This window comes from Biomphalaria glabrata, chromosome 7 (genome assembly GCF_947242115.1).
Source record: "Biomphalaria glabrata chromosome 7, xgBioGlab47.1, whole genome shotgun sequence".
In the NCBI taxonomy this organism is placed as follows: Eukaryota; Metazoa; Mollusca; class Gastropoda; family Planorbidae; genus Biomphalaria; species Biomphalaria glabrata.
In genome coordinates, this window is record NC_074717.1 from 40,652,269 (window position 1) to 40,675,743 (window position 23,475).

The 23,475-nt window shown below is 39.5% G+C and overlaps 1 protein-coding gene across 1 annotated transcript in view; it reads right to left on the reverse strand.

Annotated features, from left to right (window-relative positions):
* Positions 1 to 245: 245 nt before the first annotated feature.
* Positions 246 to 23,475, reverse strand: part of LOC106069777 (sal-like protein 3) — a 96,264-nt gene continuing 73,034 nt past the window's right edge. Inside the window, exons 5-6 of the mRNA XM_056035683.1 lie at positions 14,207 to 14,323; positions 246 to 7,268 (exon numbers count right to left, since the gene is read on the reverse strand). Of these exons, the coding sequence (XP_055891658.1) occupies positions 3,562 to 7,268; positions 14,207 to 14,323 (3,824 nt within the window). The 3' untranslated portion in view covers positions 246 to 3,561. The remainder of the gene's footprint in view (positions 7,269 to 14,206; positions 14,324 to 23,475) is intronic.

Sequence of the window (23,475 nt, forward strand, 5' to 3'; positions counted from 1 at the left end):
ATCAGAGACACATACTAACGCCACATGTTTTTTGTAAAATGTTTTACATGTTTCGGATGTTCCTTCAGAGTTGAAGATAGTTTACTTCCTAGTCCAAACCTCCCACAGGACGACGGGGGATGGGAGCGGGCAGGATTTGAACCATCGACCATCGATAAATCCGAACGACAGTCCAGCGCGCAAACCTCACGACCAGTCAGCCATCCAACATATATAACATATGTGCAAAAAGAACGACACGAGTGTATTTTGGTCATAAACAACTATTTATTGAGAATCATTTTTTTGAAGACTTGAAATCTCTCTCTAGATATGCCAACACACACATACACACACACACAGTACAATCATTCTTTATTTGTTTACATGAAGCACACATACACTGCAAAACATAAACACACAACTAAACCCCACTCTTTTAAAACGTATAAATCTTGTCTTTCTTCAGCCTCCAGAGAAAATAAAAAATTTACATCAAATATTGAAATGAACGAAACAAATAATTGTAAATAAACAATGAAGTGACCTTGACATCACGTTCTTTCCTGACGTAGTTTATAATATCTTATTCTCAGCCTGCTAACATCACTAGACAATAATTTCATTTTATATTAAAAAACTAATTTTGTCAAAACATTCATTTTCATGAAATTTGTTTTCATCAAATAATCTCAATGTAAAATGCAACTTGAAAATAATACATTACAACCAAAAAAGGCTAATTTGTAGTACTATAAAAATAAAGTGTAGTAAAAATGTTATACTTATTCTAATATGTAGATAGGTTTTACATGTAAAAAGTAGGACTACAGATATAAGTAGCGTTTCAAAACAATATCTAAACACATGCAATAAAAATGATGTGCTTTATTATTTTGCCATTTAATTGTTTTATAACTTTGTGGGTTTTAGCTTTTTATACAATGATTCTAGGCCATTCAATGGAAGATAAAACATATTTCAATTAAATTTTATTGTAAAACTATTCTGTTTGTTTTTCATTTTTATAAAAAAAGGGGATTGATACAAAATAAGAGGATAGCAGAACATTATGTCATGTGTACACAGTAATCACAACCTGTACATTATTCCAGTCTACTATATGGAACAGCTGTAATTGATACCAGTCTTCTATTGGGTATAGCTGGACATTAGTCTATTTGTTGTATAGTTTTCTATATGACACAATCTAATGTTGTGTGTCACCAGACACACACAAAAAAAAAGGTTTAAAAATACACTCTAAAAGACACAGCACTTTGAAGAGGATAAAATATTATGGCATGTGGAGGTCACTGTGACGCTGGACTCATCAGTATGGCATGAAAAAGTCAAGGACACAAAGAGGTCATAATGGATTTTTGTTTAATTCAAGATCATCCAGATACAGAGATATAACGCCCAAACATACAAGCATAGGATACAAACAGTTACACAACAGAATATCTCACTATCTCCCGGAAGAAAATGTATGGTCCGGATGATAACATCAATTTAATGGACATACATACACATACATACAGAAAGACATAAACTAATATCTACAGTTATTGACATCTACATGTCATATGCTGACATAAGTCATTCAAAGACTTGATTCATCTAAAAAAAAAAAAAAGGTTTCAAAATCCTCATAGTGTACAGAATGATGCTAATTCACATCACAGACGCATGCAAATGACACATTTATAGCTGACATACACGCACAGAATTTTGACATGCATGACAGGCATCTCAATTCAACATCACCATCTTCTCCCCAGAGAGAGACAGACAAAAAAAAAAAAACACCGTCAGAATTGGCGGTATCCAAGACACCGAGTTAAGTGAGAAGAGTCAATAGGAACCTGAGAAAATTTGAACGGCATTACAAGTTATCACACCCAATAAAGCAATACATTGTATAGGTCAAAAAGTCCTAAAGAGACAATAGCGTCGCCATGGCAACGGCAAGGGAAATAATTTTAAACAAATAAAATTCTTTCCAACAAAAGTAAACACAAATATTTTAAATACATTAATATGAAGATATATTTCAGTCGAATTAAAAATAAACAAGCGAACAATTCTATATTTATAAAAAAAAAAAAAAAAAGCATGTACACACTGTTATTAACATATATTAACTGTAAGGACCTACTAATCTACTTCTATACTGTTTGCTTGACTAAGCTGCTCCAAGCGTGGTTAAACGATTATAAATATCAAGAGAGAAAATAATTCAATGCCGGTGCCAGATTAAATTAACATTTCATATGTCTAGAGACAAACTATTCAATGTTTTTACAAATTCATGTATCCCAGGCCCAGACAATTGTTAATAAAACGTTTTACAATGTATTCATAAGTTCATTGTTTAAAAAGATCAGAAATGTATTGTTTAAATAGATCAGATCTTTGTTGTTTAAATAGGTCAGGCTTGTCCTGTTTTGTAAAAAAAAAAAAAAAATGTATCAGCATATGGTCTTCTTACAAAAAGTTCAATTAAGTTTTACAAAGCAATAAAAAAATGGATTTAAAAGTCTGAGTTGTCTCGCTTGAGAGTTGCACTATAGTGATAAGATAGATTTAAGAAAAAGGGGAGGATGGGGGTGTTAAAAATATACAGAGGGTTCAATGAATTATTTTACATAATAAGACCATACACCCCTCCCCAATCTATTCTACGTAAGAATGAAGCAATGTAGCGATGGCAAAATGTACAGATGACATGTGACATTGTGGTTGATTTATTTTTTAAACTCAGACTCTGATAAGTCTTTTTCTGAGGTATACAGTGATAAGAGATAACAAGTGAAAACATATTGAATTCATTACAAGATAAGCAATGATAGCATTATATTGATGAACACTAGCGCAGTAATCAACATACATTATGTAATCATCTATACATTTCAAAGGAATAATTTTGCCTAGAAAAAATATTATCATACACCGTTTTTTTCACATTACGTCAGAAACACATGCATCACGCATGCGCGGCTACCTGTGGGTAAACAATACATTGATAAGAAAAAGTAGAATCACAGATTCGACTGTCCGAGTGTAGAAACTTTGCCACAACCCTTGACGACAATACCAGATGAATATTGGTACTAGTACTCGAATATCATTCTTGTCATGTGTACACAATACCTATGACTGAAAGTATTATGCTCGAATAGTTATCAAGATTCTGTATTGATCACTAGTAGATCTGGTTCCTAGATCTATTGGTCTCTGGTAGAAAAGTTTCATAAAAATTCGTTTCATGTTGATATTTAAAAATCTAATTTGAATATAATTTATAAAAGTTTATATTAAAGATAAAGTTTTTGTACACATGTAAACATTTCTGTACATAGTTTATGGACACACACTGTCACTGACATGAAAAGTTTTAAGAGTCTTAATGTCTATTTTTTTTTTCAAAGCTTGTTTTGTTTAAATAAAAAATAATAATATAGCAAACTTGTTTATAATGCAAAGTCCCTGATAGTTTTTCAAATTATCGCTTTTTTTTTTTACTTTACAAACATTTAACACGTTTTAGAGTGGACGCGTCCATTGCAAAGAAAACTATTACGCCAGTAGAGCCTTGGGTGGCAGGGCCGGATGAGGCTCGCCTTTCACCATTGGGTGCCCGGCCGGGTCACTCTTGTTCATATGGTGTGACCGTGCGTGGTGCTCGACGGCGTCCTGGGATGGAAACATCTGCCCACACATCAGGCAAGGGAAGGCGCCCCACATCCAAGGTGCACCGCGCAAATTGCGGAGATCCAAACCCATCGCAAGACTGCTGTTCTCTTTGTTGTTGCCTGGCGACTGGGTGCCGGAGAAGTTCAGGGGCGCCGTGGGAGCCTGAGAAGAGATCGGAGTCGATGTGGACGATCTAGTGGGTGAATGGTCTTTTTCCATTTTCAAACTTAGGTCAAGCTCACCAGCTGGTTTCTTCTCTATCGGGTCCCGAAGGGGATTGTGGTCATCTTTTGAAAGAAATCCGTGCATAAGATGAGGCGGGATGGGCGGAAGGCTAGGCAGGGCACCGCTGAGGCTCTGGATGACCGATATTTCGTTCATTTTTGGACCAGGCCCGTTCATCATTGGAAGAGGGTACTGATAAAAGAAGTCTGGAGGAGGTCTGGGAGGGAAGCCCCCAGGCATGAAAGGGTTGTCCTTGATGTGAGAAAGGAGGAAAGGTGGTTCTATGGACATGCGGCGACCCCGTCGAGATGGGCTGTTGTTCCACATATGGGTGCCCATGTGGACCTTAAGGTTGCCCCTGGTGGTAAAAGCCTTACTGCATACCGTGCATTTAAAAGGCTTGTCCCCAGTGTGGGTGCGGGTGTGGATCTGCAGGGCGCTGGCGGATGAGAAGGGTTTCATGCATGTCATGCACTGGTGTTTAGGGCCACCTGAACGCCTAATGTGGTTGGAGTCACCCGAATGACTGGAGGAAGTGATGCCGGAGTGCTCAGGTGTTCTGTGTGACAAATTACTGGAAGTGTTGCTGGCCTCGTTGGAAGGGCCTGACTGGGGATGGAACTCACGAGGCTGCGGCGAGTCTCGGTCATGAGGCTCACATGCATCCTCGGCGTCCTCCTTTTCACCGTTGGTCACGTCTCTAGAACAGTCAGTGTTGCTTTCATCCAAATCACTGTTGTGGTTCTCTGCGTTGGAGATGCTGTTATTGTTGTTATTCTCTTGGTAGTCGCCTTCAGCCACATACGATTTCGGCGAAGACTGGCCTTCATCAGCGTTATCATCAAAGTCTTCATCATTCATGTGATCGTACTCTTCTTCGTCTTGGTCGATTCCAAACTCGTCGGCGTCCTCCTCGTACGGATAGTCTTCATTTGGGAGCTCGCTATCATCGTCGTCTTCATTCTCTTTGCCACTGCCAGGCTCCTGGTTTTTCCTTTCATCATCTACATCATCGAAGGCAGAGTTTGGCAAATCCCTGATCTTATGAGTCAGCAGGTGCTGTTTGAGATTACCTCTCGTGCTGAAGCAGCGCTCGCATATTTCACACTGGAAGGGCTTTAATTTTGAATGGCTTCTATAGTGTATGTCTAGAGCACTCTTGCAGGCGAAAGTCTTCAGACAAATATTGCATGTTGTAGATCCTCCATCGTATGGTGGAAGGATTGGACAACCGTATGGCGCCATGTCTAAACCCGAAGCTGGACTGTCGGGCTTGCTTGTAGGTTCCGATCCGTTAGACGCACTAGAGGAAGAGTTTGGAAAACATGTGGCATCTAGTCCCATGCTATTCCTAAATTTCTCGAATGAGGTCTGTGACATTTGACTATCTATTGCTTTGACTCTTTCCTCCAGAGCAGCCAAGGGCGTATCAAAAGGCGTGTTTCCAAATGCAGGAGGTAAAAATGTTGACTCAAATTTGGATTTTGTAAAAGAACCATCTTGGTGGCTTGGTCTAGATAAGGGTCTTTCTCTATCTTCACAACCTTCACTGTTACGGGAATGTGGTCTGGGCGGAGTTGCTCTGGCAGGAGTTTCTTTCACAGCTTCATTATCACCAGTTTTATTGTCTTCGTTAGCTTTTGGCGCATCGCTGTTTTGGCGTTCCCTTCTAAAAGAATCTGATTTGCGCTCTACTTCCATAGCTGGGTGACGCTCGCGTGGAAAATGACCTGGGTGGAAACCGTGTCCCCTGGATAGATCCATAGATTCGTGGGGCATGGGAGGTAGATAAGGGTGGGGGCGTGGAAGGCCGAATGGAGCACGGTGTGCCCAATCCATGTGAGGGGGGAGTAATGGCATATGGGGAATGTGCCCCATGGAGCCTGTGTGAGCCCGGATGTGCTGCTGCAAGACTAGAACGTTGGTGAACTGTTTGTGACATACTGGGCACTGATGCATCATTCGCAGAGCTGGTTTGGCTCTATGGACACCCATGTGGGTCTTCAAGTTACCTTTGGTGGTGAATGATCGACCGCAAATCTTACATTTGAATGGCCTTTCTCCTGTGTGGATGCGATAGTGCATCTGAAGAGCGGACTTGCAGCTCAGCACTCTATGGCACACAACACACTGATTAGGATCCGTAATCTTCTGTTCGATATTCTTCACTAGAGCCTCAAGCTTGGACGTTTCCGATTTCTGAACTTCCATGTACTGCTCAAGATTCTCGGATGGATCGATAGTCTTTGTGGGCAGTATCGAATTCCTAAACATCGATCCTTCGCCTGGCGGGCTAGAAATCTGAGGCGGGGGAGGGGGAGGCGGGTGTAAAAATGGAGAGTGGCCGCTAAGTCTTGGGCCAGACATCGGGAGATGTGGTGGCAAATGGAAAGAGGTTGGAGTACCTCCCATAGACAGGCCAAGTCCGGGGAAGCCTGGTGGAAGGGGATGGTGGGGTGAGAACAATGCCGGGTGGTGACTAGGGAAATTTTGAGGTGACGTCAAAGAAGCCCAGCTAATGACGGATGCTGGGGACTGTCGAGGGCTATGTGAAGACGATGGCCGTGAATGGGAGGGAGGGGGTGAGTTCGGTACAGGTGTGGATGGGGCCGCCTTAGACGAGGAGGATTTCCTTGAAGCCGGAGACTGACTGCGACTCTTTTCAGATTCGTGCCTGCTCCGTGGGGGGTGTTTTTCACTAGGGGTCCTTCTATGGAGATCGTCCATATGACTTTCTCTCTGGATGTCGCCATCTTCAGTGTCTGCAGCTTCAGATTTGTGATTTGACTCTCGTCGTGGGTAGGGGAAATGAGGTGCCCCAGAATTCGACTTTCTGCTTTCTGAAGGTGATGCATCACGATTGCTGCCTGGACTTTCCCTCTGCGGAGGTCTCATGAAGCCAGGATCCAGTAGGTGTCTATTTGGGGATTCCCTCCTGCTAGCGAGACTTACGGGCGGAAAACCCAATGGAAGTCCAAGAGGGTGAGGAAAATGAAGTCCAGCGTCTCGTGGAGGAGGCATCAGTCCAAAGGGCGGTAGTCCAGGTGGCATAAAGGAGCCTCCAAAAGAAAAAGGGGAATGGTGAGAGGGGAGAGGTGGGTTTGACGAAGGAGACGGAGGGGCGGGATGGGAAGCGGGTGGCATAGGTAGGCGTGGCATAGGGGGTGGCAAGGGTACAGACGACGGTAAGGGCGTAGCCTGGAAGTTGGGCAGCAGGTTGGGCTGCCTGTCCAGATGCTCGGGAACCGGCGTGGCGTCCATCTTGACGTGAGGGTACTTAGCCTTGTGGCGCTCGAAGTGAACCTTAAGGTTGCCCTTGGTGGAGAATCTATTGCCGCAGATGTTGCACTTGAAGGGCCTCTCACCTGTGAAAAAAACAAAACAACTTTGGTCAGGGGAGAAAAAAACATTGAATATACTTCAGAGATTTATTTTCGAGTCAAACAGACCACACAAACGGATTACTTGCCAAGAATAAAACGGAAATACCCGATAACTAAAATAGATCTAGATCTAGAATTTACAAAAGTGTTATGTCGTTATGCCCGAATGGGTACATTTATGAAGAGAGCTGTTTGAAGTATCGACTAATGTATCAATGAGATAACGCTCGTAACTAGCGAACCTTCTAAATGTTATATCTAGGTAGGTGTTCAGTGTAAACAAAACTCTGCAACTATAAAAGGTCAGTAAGATTCATAACAAACGAATATTCACATTTGACTAGAGTAACACCTTTAGTAAAATCCCTAAATTTAGAAAGCCTTCAGGACAGAAGATTCAAAAGTAAAGTAGCAATTATACATAAAACACTGAACCATAATCTTCAAATACAAAATCAAAATTTAATAAAATACTCTGAAAGACACAAAGATAAAGGCACATTCCTCGTGCCATATGCTAGGACAAATTTGTACAAATACTCCTTCTTCCCTAGTGCTATTAGAGCATGGAATGGGTTGCCTGAGCTAGCCAGGAAAACCAGTGACTTGGCAGAATTTAAGTCATTGGTTAATATGCATGACTAAATGCATGACGCGTAGGACGTAATCATCTTCTTTTTTTGAAGTAACGTCTGTATTATATAAGATAAGATAAGATAATGTTGTAAAGTAAAGTTATTTTTGCTCTCTTATCTATTGTATTAAAAGTATACTTAAAAAAAAATATTTTACGAATAATTAACTCTTTAAATACCACAGCAGTTAATTGTTATGTCAAATGGTTCAAGCGAATGTGACTTACTGTTGTTAATGAGTTAAAAGATGTCGACGCACCGAGTAAAAAAAAAATAATACAATAAAATCTAAATGTAAACAAGGGCTAACTAGCCGACGAATAATCGCGCGACTCGTACATCATGAGTGTGACACGGGATATTTACGTCTGCTGCCGCTGTTGTCAACACGATACAATAATTTTTTTGAACATTCGGGTATATGAACCGTGTTCATATTAGAGCGTGGAACTTCTTCGTCCGAAACAGAAAGTGAACAAGTCAACGCCTCTTTAAAGAGAGTGTTCATATCTATAAATAGTCGCGACTTTTTTTTTTGTGTGTGCGCTTGAGTAAACTGTATATGGTTTTCTTGTCTTTTGTGGAGGTCATAATCTTATTTATTTTTTTAAAACTATGCTCAGAGAAAATCTACGAGAAACATTTAAAATATCCACTGCCCTCCCCTCCCCCCCCCCCCTTTTCACATTCACTCTGACCTTACTGAAATGGACAGCGGTACAACTCTTGAGGTCAATGGTCAGATGTTTAAGTCTCCCATTTAAACACTCTGGTCAATATTGTTAAACACGCGCGGACAAGAGTGGACAGGGGGTCAGCGTTATGATATTTTACTGCCAGTTTCCACGGAGACGTGGGGGGTGGGGGGGGAAATCCAAATGAGGGCAACATTGTCAAATGAAAGGGCCGGGTGCCCAAGATGAGGCCCACGAGCGATGCAGTGGTTAGGGGCAAATAATGACCGGTGTTGTGTTGCCAAATCTCTTATTATAAATCTCCTGCACTGCTCACGCGAAGGTCGTCTCCTGTTGTAATCTCTGGGGGTCTGAATCATAAGATGATCATCTGTCCGCAGGCCGCTGACCTTTTGGCCACTGGGGGGGTGAAACTGGACTGTTTGATGTTCTGTCCACGCAAGACCATTGTCCCTGTGCGGAATAGGGACGTCAACAGACACTGACCCTCAAGGGAAGTCTCGCATTGCAGAGATTTCAGGACCGAATTGGGGAATCAAATCTTGCATAGCAAATGGTGACACTGGGTGCATTAAATAAGTATTTCATACTTGGTTTCGGTATTTTCGGTCACTTCTTCAGTAATTTAAAGTTTTAATTCTTTTTTTTTTATTTTATTTTAGGGAAAATCTGCAAATGGTTTTGTGCTGTCAGTCCATCCATCCGTCTGTCACGATTGGATTTTCTTAGCCAATGGTCAGTTGCTCAAGAAAAAGGGAAATATAGTTATCTTGATAACAAGGTTGGGTCTTATTGTAATAATATGTTATCATAAGTAATATACTGAATGTTGAAAGTATGTGTGTATGTTGTATAGTAGGATGTGAATGTCATAGATACTCTGCATTTATTTTCTCCGCTCGATAAGAAGCTTAGAAATGGTCGTCATTTTTGTGCATATATTGTATTTCAAGTGTGGTGCGTCATCGCTTGCTAAATGTATTGTAGGGATACGTTACTTTACCACACACTATAAAATTGAGTATAAAACGCCAGTGGTTATTATAAGAATCAATCAGCAGAAGACGTCACCAAATGGGCTGCTCTCTCTAATAATTCCTGACCAAGTGAAAAATATCAAATATTTGGAAACAAATACAGACCATGGGATTAAAACAAAGAGTTATGTGCCTTGTCCAATATTGTCAATATCAAGAGCAAGCAACTTCACCTCTCGCTTCTGACTTTGTCATCAGTGCAATAGAGTTGCCGGCCATGATCAGACGCCTCCTTATCCCCCCCCCCCTCCTCCAGCCCCCAATCTATTTATCACTCAGATCTCTTTGTTCTGTTGCAGCCCCCCCCCCCCCTTTTCTCGCTGTTCCACGGTTCCATCAATAAGCCGACAATTATGAGGGTCGGCAGGCTGGCCCGTGTCAAACCATCTCCTCTCTCCATCCGGTGTACTGTCAACGAAAAATTATGAACAATAACTAAAACTGGGGATAGGGAAGAGGGGTGGGGGTGGGCGGCTTGAAATTTCCTTTGCGTAACGGCGCCTTTGACCTTACCACCCCTTGCAAACTCCCCCAAATTATCCGAAAACCTTTTTTTTTTTTTTTTTTTAAAATCAGAATTAGAAACTTGACGTCAAAATGACAATTCAAAAAAGGGTAACTCTTGGTCTTTCAAAATTTGAAACGATGAGTTGTCTTTCGTGCCTATTTCCCACAATTATTCCGAGATATTACGTCATTGTGAACTGTGCACAAGTGAGCGAGATTTGGGAGGAAAAAGGGGGGGGGGTAATAGGCGGAGAGAGTAATACATTTTTTTACAGAGTTATTTTTCAAACATTTCGTTTGCAAGCTAATTATGCCAAATATTAAAGAGGCTGAAATCGTGAAGGTCTTAAAGTGTAATTAATTACCACGCGCTATTTGTCAGCATCTCAAAATGTAAGCAGGATATTGGGGGGGGGGGGAGGAGAAATATGAAGATGTAAGAGAGAGAGAGAGAGAGAGAATGAGAGATAAAGAGAGAGAAAGAGAAAGAAAGGAAGATAGAGAAAGTGTAGTGGGTGAGAGGGAATGAGTGTGCATGACAGAACAAAAGAGTAAATGAGAGAAAATAGGTAAGAAAAGAGATACGACTGGGCGAGATAGAGAGAAAGAATAAATGAGAGATTGAGAGAATGACTGGACGTGATAGAGTGAGTGAGAGAGACAAAATAGAATTAGAGAGAATGACTGAATCAGATATAAAGAAAGAGAGAGAGAAAGAAAAAGAAAAAGAGAGAGAGAGAGAAAGAGAAAGGGAGAGACACAGAGAAAGAGAGGGAGATAGAGATAGCAAAGAGATGAAGAGAAGAATACAAGAAATGTCTCTTTACTTTAGATTTAAATTAATATTAAATTCTATCTGCCAACTTTGAGTGAGAGATTCACCATTATAAACATCAAGATATTGAAACGATCAGAACAAAATTCATAGGGCTGGAACACAATGGAAATAAAAAAAAAAAAAAAAAAGTTGCCAATGAAAACAAATTAAGTTGGACCACATTTCGTGGATGATTTCAGTTTCAGTTGATTTAATGAGTAGAATAGTACACTTCACTGTGGGACCACCTCCGTACTGTTAGCTTAACCTTTGCTGCAAGCACTTAGTTGACCCGGTGGATCTTCGCACGCACGCAAGCACGTACACACACACACACTTTTCTAATTCTGGCCATATTTTATTGACTAAGAATATTAAGGGAAGGTAACTCTGACAGATGACCAAGAAAAAAAAATGCATGGAGTTACCTGCGCTCATTAGAACCATTTCTTCGCTTAGGTTAGATAAGCTAGAGGTGTGATGAAGTGACTCTCGGGAGGGGTGCCTGAAGATGGGGCGTTGCGCTCAAGAGACAGCAGGGGAGGGAAGTGTACACAATAGGATAAATAAGTGTCAGTTTTAACGCCCGCTCCAAACCCCTGATTCCCACTTTTTATGGTACCAGCCCTCCATTCCCCCCCCCCCCCTCATTGGCCGACTATTCGAAATTGTGACTTTTTTTTTTCTCTTTAAGTATACATTTTTTTTTTGTGTGCAATTATTTTTGAGCGCAATAATCAGTTCTAGGTGCAATGATTGCATTCAATGTGAGAGTGGCATGGTGCAGCTGTATTTGATTGTCGAGAAGGAAGTGTTGACTTTAGACCCCCCCCCTCCCCCCCCCCCTCAAGTTGTACCAGGTTCCCTGCCTCTGGCAAGACGAGAAATATTCATAATCGTTTCCGATATTCAGTTCACTTTCAGAGCATAAGATGCCGGGATGGTAAACAAACAAAAATAAAATGGAGGGGGCTGGAAGGGTGATGCAATTGTACACAAGTTGAAAGGGAAAAGTGGGGGGGGGGGAGGGACACCAATTTCCCCCCGCCCCCACCTCCGCTCTTTGTGAGGGACACTACTCGAATTTATGTGGAGAATTCGCAAACGATTTATTTTATAGTTCGTATAAATAATAATAATAATAATAATACTAATAATAATAATAACATCCTCGTTGCCTGTCAGAGGGCGGTACTGCTGCAGACCTGCCACGTCACCAGAAAATTCCTCAGTGGAAACTGTTAAAGGGACTACGATGAATTTTGTTTCCCTTTAGCGAAACTCGACCCTGGTAGCGTCAGAGAATGACTACTCGTTCATTTCTAACATAATAATAAATATACCGTGGCAGTGCCAGACAATGTAAAGTAATAAATTAATTTATTCATTTCTACAATAATAATACTCTATTGTACTGAAAGTTAGGGTATTGGGTTGGAGTTAAAGTAAATCAATCAAAGGCGTCTATCGAAATAGAATAACATAGATTCAGATATCGTGGTAGTTAACTAGATCTAGTTCCTCGACTTAAAGCATTCAATTTTTTTAAAATCAACATTTGTGGGACATGGTCAAAGTGAAAGGCAACATTTTAATGAAAAGTAAACATTTTTAGGACAGTCAACGAAAGTCTTAAGAAGTGTATGATGACATAAACTGAGCGTAAATTGAGCATGTGAAAACATATATTGTTGCCAATCTTTAGCGAACGCCAGGATTTAATAGTGAGGAAGATTATTGATTCAAATTTAAGGTAAACAGAGAGATGGACGATAGAGAGGGGGGTGGGGTGATGGAGTACGTGTGAAGCGGGCAGAGGGAGGGCGGAATTTTAGGCACAAAGCTCTCTCGGTACTTCGCTTTTAACAAATGTTGCAGTTGCAGTCTCCCGTATTGACTTTTCGTATCTTGACAGCGCTGGCCCTGCCATCTAGTGGGACAAAATTAGGCATGGCCGCCCCCCCCCCCCCGAATTCAAGTGTTAGTCTTATTAAGAATTTGAAGTGTGAATATTTCATTGTTTGTCCAGCCAGTCCTACAAAGAACGTCGCATTGGAGAATTAAGTGTGAGTGTGTTAAAGGGAGGGAGGGGTGTAGGGAATCAGAGACAGGGGGGGGGGGGTATAATGTCGTTGGCTGGCAACCCTGGTTAGAGTTGGGGCAGAAGAACATTGGGAAAAGTAAATTCATTATTTACAAAAGTGTGCCGATAAAAAAACAAACAAAGCCTTTAGACATACTATATTTCTATGAGAGATAACTGTCATTTTTTTTTCGTCGTTTACTTGCTCCTAAAGGGGAATAAGAAATAAAAATAAATACACACCCCTTCAAAGCTGGGACACCGAAAGATCAACTAGTAAGAAATTCTATTTAAAAGTAATATTCCATAGGAGTGAAGCCCAAACCTTTTTTTTTTATTCCTTGGAGGGGACAAAGGTTGAAGCATATAGGCGAATGCAAGGATTCGGACTTGTAACAATTTAGCTTATGAACCCCAATGTATGTTTGTATTATGATACCATTAAGGATAACTCGAGAATGACATCAAGGATAACTCGAGGATGACATCAAGGATAACTAGAGGATAACACCAAGGATAACGAGTATAAAAATAACACGACGATAGCATCAAGAATAACTGGAGGATAACATCAAGGATAACTGGGATAGCATAAAAGATAACTGGAGGATAACATCAAGGATAACTGGAGGATAACATCTAGCATAACTGGGGGATAACATCAAGGATAATGGAGATAACATCAAGGATAACTGGGGGATAACATCTAGGATAACTTGAGGATAACATCTAGGATAACTGGGGGATAACATCTAGGATAACTGGAGGATAACATCTAGGATAACTGGGGGATAACATCTAGGATAACATCAAGGATAACTGGAGGATAACATCAAGGATAATGGGGATAACATCAAGGATAATGGGGATAACATCAAGGATAGCTGGGGGATAACATCTAGGATAACTGGAGGATAACATCTAGGATAACTGGGGGATAACATCTAGGATAACTGGAGGATAACATCTAGGATAACTGGGGGATAACATCAAGGATAACTGGAGGATAACATCAAGGATAACTGGAGGATAACATCAAGGATAACTGAATGAAAGAATGCGAGAAAAAGAAGGAGACGAGTTGGAGACGTTTCTGTCACTGACCAATCTACACCTATGTCAAACATTGTCCAGACTTTGCCTTACCTGTGTGTGAGCGTACATGGATCTGCAGGGCACTGTCACTGCCAAATACTTTATGACAGAAACGACACTTGTGTTTGAAGAACGGGTCATCGCTGGCGTACTGCGACCTCTCCAAGACTGGAGACAAAAAAAAAAAAAAAAAGGTCACAATTAATAGGTAATATTGGGAGTATCACAGCGAAACAGAACACTAAAACAACCAGGCTGTGGGAGCTTTTGTTTCACATAAATGTAACGTTGGGGGAGATAAAGGATTCTGGGAAAGGGTTTCTCACAGGGGCGTAGCTAGAAATTTTCCAGCATTTGGGGGCCGGGGGAGGGCTTGACCTCCTTGGGTGGCCCTGAATTTTGCGTAATATTTAATGTAAAAAACACTTATTTGGGGGCACCCTTCAAGTCGGGGACCGGGGGGATTTTTAAATTCTACCCCCTTCTCCCCCCCCCCCCCACCCTAGCTACGACACAGTTTTTTTTCATTACAAACTTATGTGGTTGTACTTTAAAGTCCTATAAGGTTAAGGTTCTATCGAATTCCTTTATAATAGAATATTTCTTTATGTCATTAGTTAAACAGTTGGTTCATTGTAGTTGAGAGACAGTCTAATATATATACAGGCTAAAGAATAGACATTTATCTTTGCATCTACAATATTTCCAAGCGGCTTTTAGAGTACTAATGAAGCGGGTTGACGCAATAGTTTCATAGATTATGACTAATTACATATGAAATATTTAAATTAATTGGCCGCATAGGATTTATAAGGTGTTCTAGTGCCAGCGTCATCAAGCCTTTGTAGGCTACTATCGCTCTCTCTCTCTAGGGTATCCAAACCAAGAATATGTTTATTCATAATGTAAAGCATTTTCTCAAAGCCTTTATTCTTTTTTTTCTCAAATATTTTGAAAGTCTTATCACGATGACTCTCCCCCAATGACTCTCCCCCCTTATGGTCCACACGCTTAGTTTCATCTTCAACCTTTTTGGGTAACTCGACTCCCTCACTCTCTGTCATGGCCACTCTGAGAGGAATTATCAACTCTGGGCCCCAGCCACAGCAGCTGTGAAGATAGCCAGTCGGATTAAAGGAGAGGACGAAATTGGACATTGGAATCTAAGATGACCACAAGAAATTTTTTTTTATGTGAGTAGAGAAAGACAAAACAGGAAGTCATCAGCACCTGGTGTGTCTCCCAGAACTGGACGGCGTGACTTCCAGAAATAAATTGACCCAAAATATTGATAGAAATATAACGGAGGGACAGGCTGGATAACTCCCACAGTCCGCGTTGTTCCAGAACATTTTACAGTGCCCTCCCCCTATATCTTTAGAGTCGTGAACCCATTGAAAAATGCTATTTTAAAATAGTTTGGGATATCAACTTTTAAAAAGTGACCATCTATGATCTGCTTCCATTAATTAATTAGCTACAAGACAACAATTTTTAAAAACAAGACATTACGTCAAGTTTTGTCGCTAAATTTTAAATTTCAATGATAGAAGCTAAAAATTGTTAATAATAATATGTGTTGGCGCATATTTTTTTTCACGATTACCTAAACAATGTCAAGGACGCTAAAGTCTTTTTCAAAGTTGCTAACTAAACACAAAATGAGCTATAAATGGAAGATGATGCAGAGCTAAACACTGTTAGCCAGTTTTCATATAACTAACACTTCCGTTAGTCTGAATACAGTAAAAGGCTATTTACGTATATATTTTTTTTTGCCATTAATGGTTATTTCTTATATCTGAAGTATTTGCCTCTTTAATCACACGAGATGTTGCACAGACTGAATTACAAGGAATGCCGAATTGTGAAGAATACATTTTTTTTTAATTTTTTTTTTTTTACATTATAATTCAATTTCAGAGATCAAAACTTTTATTGTTTTGAGTTATGTTTGTTGATGAAAAGAACCAAATTTAAGAAGTAAATATGTCCTACAATTTTGGTTTTCCGATAGCTTATCTATTACTGAATAAATGAGAGAAACTAAAAACTATTATGACTTGATCATCTATGTCTCTGGGGATTTTGAAATAAAAAACTATTGTTTATTATTTAACTGCAATACAATTGTATAATATCTGGCAATGTTTTATTTTTAAACCATTTTTTAAAAAGGGCAGGGGAAGAGAACCAAGTCGATGAAATCATCCAGTGGACAGATACAAGGGGGATAAGTCGTCTGTTGCATTAGACATTCTGACACGAGAAAGTCAAACTAGGCATTGTAGGTGGGGGGTCTGCAGGGCGGAGCCCCATTAAGATGAAGCACGCCACCTGGCCGGGTATTTAAAAAAAAAAAAACGAAACCAAAGGAAGAGGGGAAAAAATGGAAGACATTTTTGTACAAATATACAAGGGGAGATTATGAGGAAAATTCCAGAAACTAATGGGAGAGAACTACTAACTGAGACAACCTCACAAGTGAAAAATTAACATTTTTTTAGTTTAATTAGTTAATAACAAGAAAAGGTGGACGTCAGTTACCGTGGATATAAATTTGCTCTATATTTAAACATACAATAAATAGCGCTTAGCAAAATTGGTTTATATTTATACACTCCATAGAGATTTACAGATTTGGCCTACATTTATACACCCTATAAATAGAACATTACAGATGTAGCACATATTTATACAGTACATAGAGCGTTAAAAATGTCTACACTCACTCACTATAAACATTTATACTATAAATAGGGCTTTGCAAATTAGGCTAATCTTTATACACCCTATAAACTGAAGTTATACATGTATAAATGAGCATGTCATTTCAGAGGGATAAACATATAATTCGTATTCTTAACTCTTTCTCTCCTAACTGACGATACCATCATTGATTTGAACTCATTAAATTAAATTAAGGTTTGATTTTATAAACTGATTACTTTAGTCGTATTTAAAAAGTGCATGCATTCCCCTTTAACTCTATACCAACTAAAACATTTTCTGATAACTAACGAAAAGGTTTTTTTTAGAGTTTAATTAAAAAAGAGTAGTGAAATGCTACTCAGCATTAGGAAAAATTCCGTTGAAACGTGGAAATTAATGACGGAGAGTTAATATTTATAGTATCCATCTTGTAACATTTATGATGAACCCCATGGGTTTCAAGTTGACATTCCTGGGTACCTTGTATCTATACAAAGATGGGTATCTGATGGCAGTCTCGTTGTGTCTCGGTTATTAAATCAGAACTGACAAACAGTGCACGGGCGTCAAGAGTCCCGCGCTTGGCTGTGTGGGGGTCATAATATTCATTAGCATCGTGCAAAGTCCCTAGAGGACGAAGGGTTAAGGTCTCAGTTGGGGCTAGATGACAAGGGGGATAACTGTGATCAAGGGAGATGAGAGGGAAAAAATAAAAGAGCAATGGGCTCCAGAAGAGAGCGTTGAGAGAATGATGACAAGAGATCAGGAGCCCCCCCCCCCTTTTTTTTTTCTTAATAAAATGAAACACTTTACTTTGGTTGATTGAGATGAGCTAAATTTTGATTTAACATAAAGAAATGTCGATAACAAAGGGAGATAACAGAGTTAATTTTCTTTAAAAAATTATATATCTAAATAGTACAACTTAGTTCGAAAAGAGAAATATGCATGCAGTGGTGCACAACTTCTGCGAACTATATATTGTCAATATATGTAAGATTAGGTGGTATCAGCACAGAGAATCATCCCACTATGAAATAATACCATCGTTGATTTGATTCCATTAAATTAATTTTTTTTATTAACATTAATTTGTGTTATATATGAAGAGCATGCATTCCCCATCAATTCTATACCAACTAGAACATTTTCTGATAACAAAGTTCTAGAAGTTTAACCCTAACAGGGAAGTGAAATACAAATGAACAAAATGAATAATTCCATTGGGGGTCATGGAAAATAATTACGGAGAGAAGGAGTTAAAATATATGACGTGTAGAATATGTATTGTCCACTGTACTTCAATTACATATATACATCTTATAGCCGTATAGCTGGTATACAAGTATCCAATTGCATTGAATACATATACAAAGTAAAAGAGACAGTGGCGGCGCTAAGAAAGAGAGAGATGGCAGGGAAAGTTAACAAGAAGCATAGAATAGACGAAGACAGGGGGATTGAAGAAATGTGTTGATGGGGTGAGCTAATAATACAAAGAGGGGGGATGGGGTAGACAGCGTATGAGAGCGCACGAGCTGAGATTGCCGAGTTGTGAGAATAAAGGCAGAAGTAGCCCCCTGGACCAGGGCCCCTGGTCAGTCCTTTGGCTAATCACACAAATAAAATTCTCATCATGAACCGCTGACCACCCATACTAATGATTAGCTTGAAGACGAGTCTGGGGAGAGAGAGGGAGAGGGCCGGGAGTGGTGGAACGTCTTCCCCGCGTGTGAGTAACAGAGTGGAAGGAGGGGGGAGAAAGAAAGAGCTGGGTGTGGGGGGATAGAACGTACCGACCGAATCGTTATAGTGTCCACTTCAATAAATCTACATTTCTGTCAGTGAGTCTGTTCAGAATAAGGACACCAGTAGAATGATCTCCCTTCTTTTGGACATCCCAAGTATTCCCGCGTTATTAGCTAATTCTAAGGGATGATCATTATTATTATATATAATATGTTTACGTCTTCAACCTATATCTATATACCAGAAGAGACTTTGTAAAAAAAAAAAACAAAAAAAAAACAACTATTTCGATACGATTCATATAAGTTTACTCATAAGATTACTTTTATGAATAATTTTTTAAAATTCTTATTCAGTATTTATATAAAATTACACTACTAAAAAAGCAAGCAATACAAATGTAAACAATTGTTCTAGATTTTTCGAAATAACTGTAAAATATTTTTATATTTTTCAAAAGTTGTTCATGATCGTTTGAATGAGTCCTTTGCATCTGATAAGCAGAAACTTATGATATTAAAGTAACAAATTATCTTGCTTTGTGTGTACATGTGAAAAACTCATTAATATAACAAAAATATTTTTTTATTACAAATTTTAGACTAAGATTTGGTTTTAAATAAATACATAAAATCTTTTCATTCTTGTCCATTCATTATTCGTTCTATTTGACCTTTGTCTTCCCTGTTAGCCCCCAAGTAACAGATGAATATAAATTAGAAGTGAAAAATGTGAAATAATAATTAAAGAAAAACAATGAAACTCATTTATCGGTTTGTAGTTGGCAGGTAAGTCAGGAGGGTTTCTGTCCAAATCCACTTTAATGATGAGACGGAAGACATCTTAGTCTACACCTACCGACTCCCCCTCCGCCCTTCCAACGGTCGGGCCCACGGGTCCAGAGACAATAATCATTGGCCGGGGATAATTAATGAATGCCACTTTTTGTAGACGCTGGCACACTGGAGCAGGGTCGTCTCCGGGAGGGTGGCTAGGTAGGGTCTGGTCTCTGCGGACATTTTGAAAGGTCCAATTAATTTCCGACATGAAGACGACAGTAAAGAGAATAAGGTTGTTAATACTCCGAGGCCCGGGCAAGGAGCTGACTTGAAAAATGGGGCACCGATGCTCTGGACCATAATTGCCTCGAGGACGGAGAGATATCAACGAATCTATCATGTGGGCTCTGGGCTGACCACCGTTGGTCATTTGTTCACGTGCATCCGCAGTTTGACTTATAAGATTGAATTCCGAGAGTGGTCAGTTTCTCTCTCTTTCTTTTTTTTTTTTTTTACTCACTGATTTCAGTACGTCCTCATCTGGTAGAGAGGAAACTTTGAGGGAAATGAAGACGTCATGTGCGTCACAGAAAAATGTTCCCATCGAAGACGTCATTAGCGTCACAGAAAAATGTTTCCATCGAAGACGTCATTTGCGTCACAGAAAAATGTTTCCATTGAAGACGTCATTTGCGTCACAGAAAAATGTTTCCATTGAAGACGTCATTTGCGTCACAGAAAAATGTTCCCATGTACGTCTCTGGGCGTCGGTCTCAATTTGACTTTGTAATCACCATCTCTAGACACCAATTGGCTGCATTTCTTATGTTTAGTTTAGGGGAAATGAAGACGTCATTTGCGTCACAGAAAAATGTTTTCATACACGTCAAAGGGCGTCGGTCTCAATTTGAATGTGCAATTATCATCATTTTCTCTAGACACTGGCTGCATTGATTTCAAGAACGAAATAAAACACCGGAACACATTTATTTTGTCAAACTTCATTGTTGCTTATAATGTTAATATATACTGGGGAAAGGTTTGATGCCCCTATGATTCCCGCACAACCAGCTAGGTACGCCTCTGCATGCCTCCCCCACTTTATTTTTCAAGGTAGCGCCTAGAACAGACGCTGAAAGATGTGAATATGCAGTAATGCAGTGTCGGGTTTAAAATCAAATATGTTCTCAAAAGTTAACAAAAATAGAACATCTATTTGAAAGCTTCATTCAGTTACAGAAATATTAATTCTTCAATAGTTAATAATAAATACAGGATTGTCATAATATAAATTCACATAGTAATTTACAAAGTACTGCATCAAGTGTCTTCGAAGATCCTTTATTACTCATCTATATAAATGCCGCGTCGTTTTTTATCTCCGATATGGCCTGACTAGTATAAATGTAGACATTTGGCATGGCAACAAGGGGAGAGCATTGTGAAAATCGCTGGCCGAAAATATTTTAGGATCTTAGAAGAAGATGAAAGGTGAGAAGAAGCCGTGGTGGTCTGGACAATTTGACCACTGGACCTGCTATCTGGAGCAGCGGGGCCATAAATATGCTACCTACAAATCTGTCACAAGGATTCCTGGCATCATGCCACATTGAAGTTTCGGGGCATCAGGTCCGGCGAAAAGGGAGGCTAATATGACCCCTGCTATCTCCTCCTTCGCTCGGCCCCTTAGCAAACTTGACAACAGGAAGCGAGTTTTATTGCACCTCAGAGAGGGGGCCTAGAGCTCAGGGAGGAAACATTGGAAGAAAAACAGGGGGGTGGGGGAGTAGGGGGCGATGGTGTTGACTTATAGCCCCCCAGTGGTGTCTGCGATGAGAAATTGAAACAAAGAGAGTGAGCAGAGGAATGTGTTTAATGGGCGCTCTACGCCCCGAAAACCAGGAATCAATTTCTGCAATCGCCTCTCTGTGTTAGAGATGCATTCTATTTATAATCATGGGCCATAATGCGATATATACCATCGTTAAAGCCAGTACACACTAGTGATTATCTATTCGTAATATAAATTGTTACATAAATAATAAAGTTACATAAATTGTTACATGAAGTAGTAAATTTCTTATAACAAAGACATTCAAACATCTGCTGGCGATGTATTACTATTGTAATCATGGAACGCTAGAGCTAGACGTATTACTATTGTAATCATGGATCGCTAGACGTGTGTTTAGTGTTATGGTATCAATCGTAGCCAATGATTCACGAATAATTATGCAAAGTTTAAATACCCACTTTAAAACACTAAATATTTTAATATCACAAACTTGAATCGCACATTTATACATCAACATAATACATAAAAACTATTACGTATTATAACACGATATAAGTCAGTTCAATTAGTACGATGAAAGATATTGTTTATGAATGAAATATGAAATAAGAATTAAAATAAATTAACCCTAATTACACTTTATATATCTTTTTATATAGTCTGCAACCTTAGAATATTTCTCAAAATTTCTACATTATCATTATAACAAAGCTTATTTTAGCTCCCCTGGCTCTTATGGAACTATTCTTGGCATTCGCCAAAGTTTCCATTGATTTCGAGAATATTTAGGTAAAGTAACATACAATGAAATGACACATTAGTACATGCTTATATACGCCAACATCGCTGTATTAGTATCTTTCAAGGGGAGGTATGGCGAGAATGAATGTTACTTTGACATTTTGGTATGTTAGTTATATCCCTTTGCTATGTGAATAGCCTTGCGCGTGTTATGAACTGAATGGCTAAGTCCTCGTTGAATGTAAGAGAGAGTGTGTTAGTGAGATCTTATTCCCGGTCCAGGAAGGTTGGCCGTTTACTTTCTGGACTGGTGTTTGTATTATTCCTTGAGAGTAATATAATTGTGTGCTTTATTTGATATTAAAGAGTTTTTGGTATTCGTGAAAGATGGAGTTGAAATATATTGAGTTGTAATTGTTCCTATTTGGGAGTAATTTGTAATCGAGCATGTAAGTAACCCCTACGAGCCTAATGAGCCCAAGATCAAGTCAAGCTTAGAAATGAACTCTGACAGTGTCTTTGATGAGCATTTGTATAAATGGTATACACGAGTACGCTGTTGTTTACCATGGTAACTTTAAATAGTACCATGTTGTGATCAACCATATGTGCCACTTTAATAATTAAAACATAATTCCCCGAAGTTTAAAAAAATTTGTCAGGCCTAAATGTTTTCTTCCTGGTGACATCTGTGAGTCTCAGTTTCACTCTATGTAAGATTTAACAAACAAAATTTGTTTTATGGTATGATGTAGTTAGGTATGGGGTGGGGGGGCGTGGGATGGGGGACGTAGGGTGAATGGTGTCCGGTGGTAAAACAACAACCTACTAGTCAAGTGATCCATGGTCACGTGATGACCCCAAGTATGACAGCTAAATTGTGACTGCTGCCAAGGCAGACACATTTCGACAAATATCAACTCAATTCATATTTTTGCCCCGCCGTTGGATGAGAGAGGGGCGGGATGCTCAGCTATTTACTTAAAGGTGACATTTTGAGGCCTGACCTTTGACTGACAGGAAATGAAACGACGCAGAGAAGAGACGTATGGGATTTGTTTTCTGTTTAGTTTTTTTTTTTTTTTTTTTTGGTAAGGTCTTGTTGACATGCGTGCTCAAAGTAGAAATCTATGATGCAGGAAGCTGTTAAGTGAATCTCTACACACGGGCCTTTACATACGGGCACTGGCACAGGGGCTTTAACACACGGGCATTAACACACTATAAGTGAGAATTATAAAAGAAATCTGAGGACCACGCACTTTTTCTTAGCTCAACTGTAAGCTCAAGATGTTTAATTGATAATCCAAAACTCGAAAACCAATTTCTTTTCTTTCTTTTTTTTTATTTCATCTTTCTTTCTAGCATTTTGTCTTAACAGTGAAGATAATTTAGAGAAGTAAAAATAGAGTCCCCATCCCCCCCCCTTTTTTTTTAAATTGCGTGTGTGTTTTTCTCTGGTGTTTCTATGGTGATGATGGGAAGAGGTTTGCTAAGCAGTGTGAATGACGCAAGAGAAGCGACATCGCCGTTGGCTGTCTTAG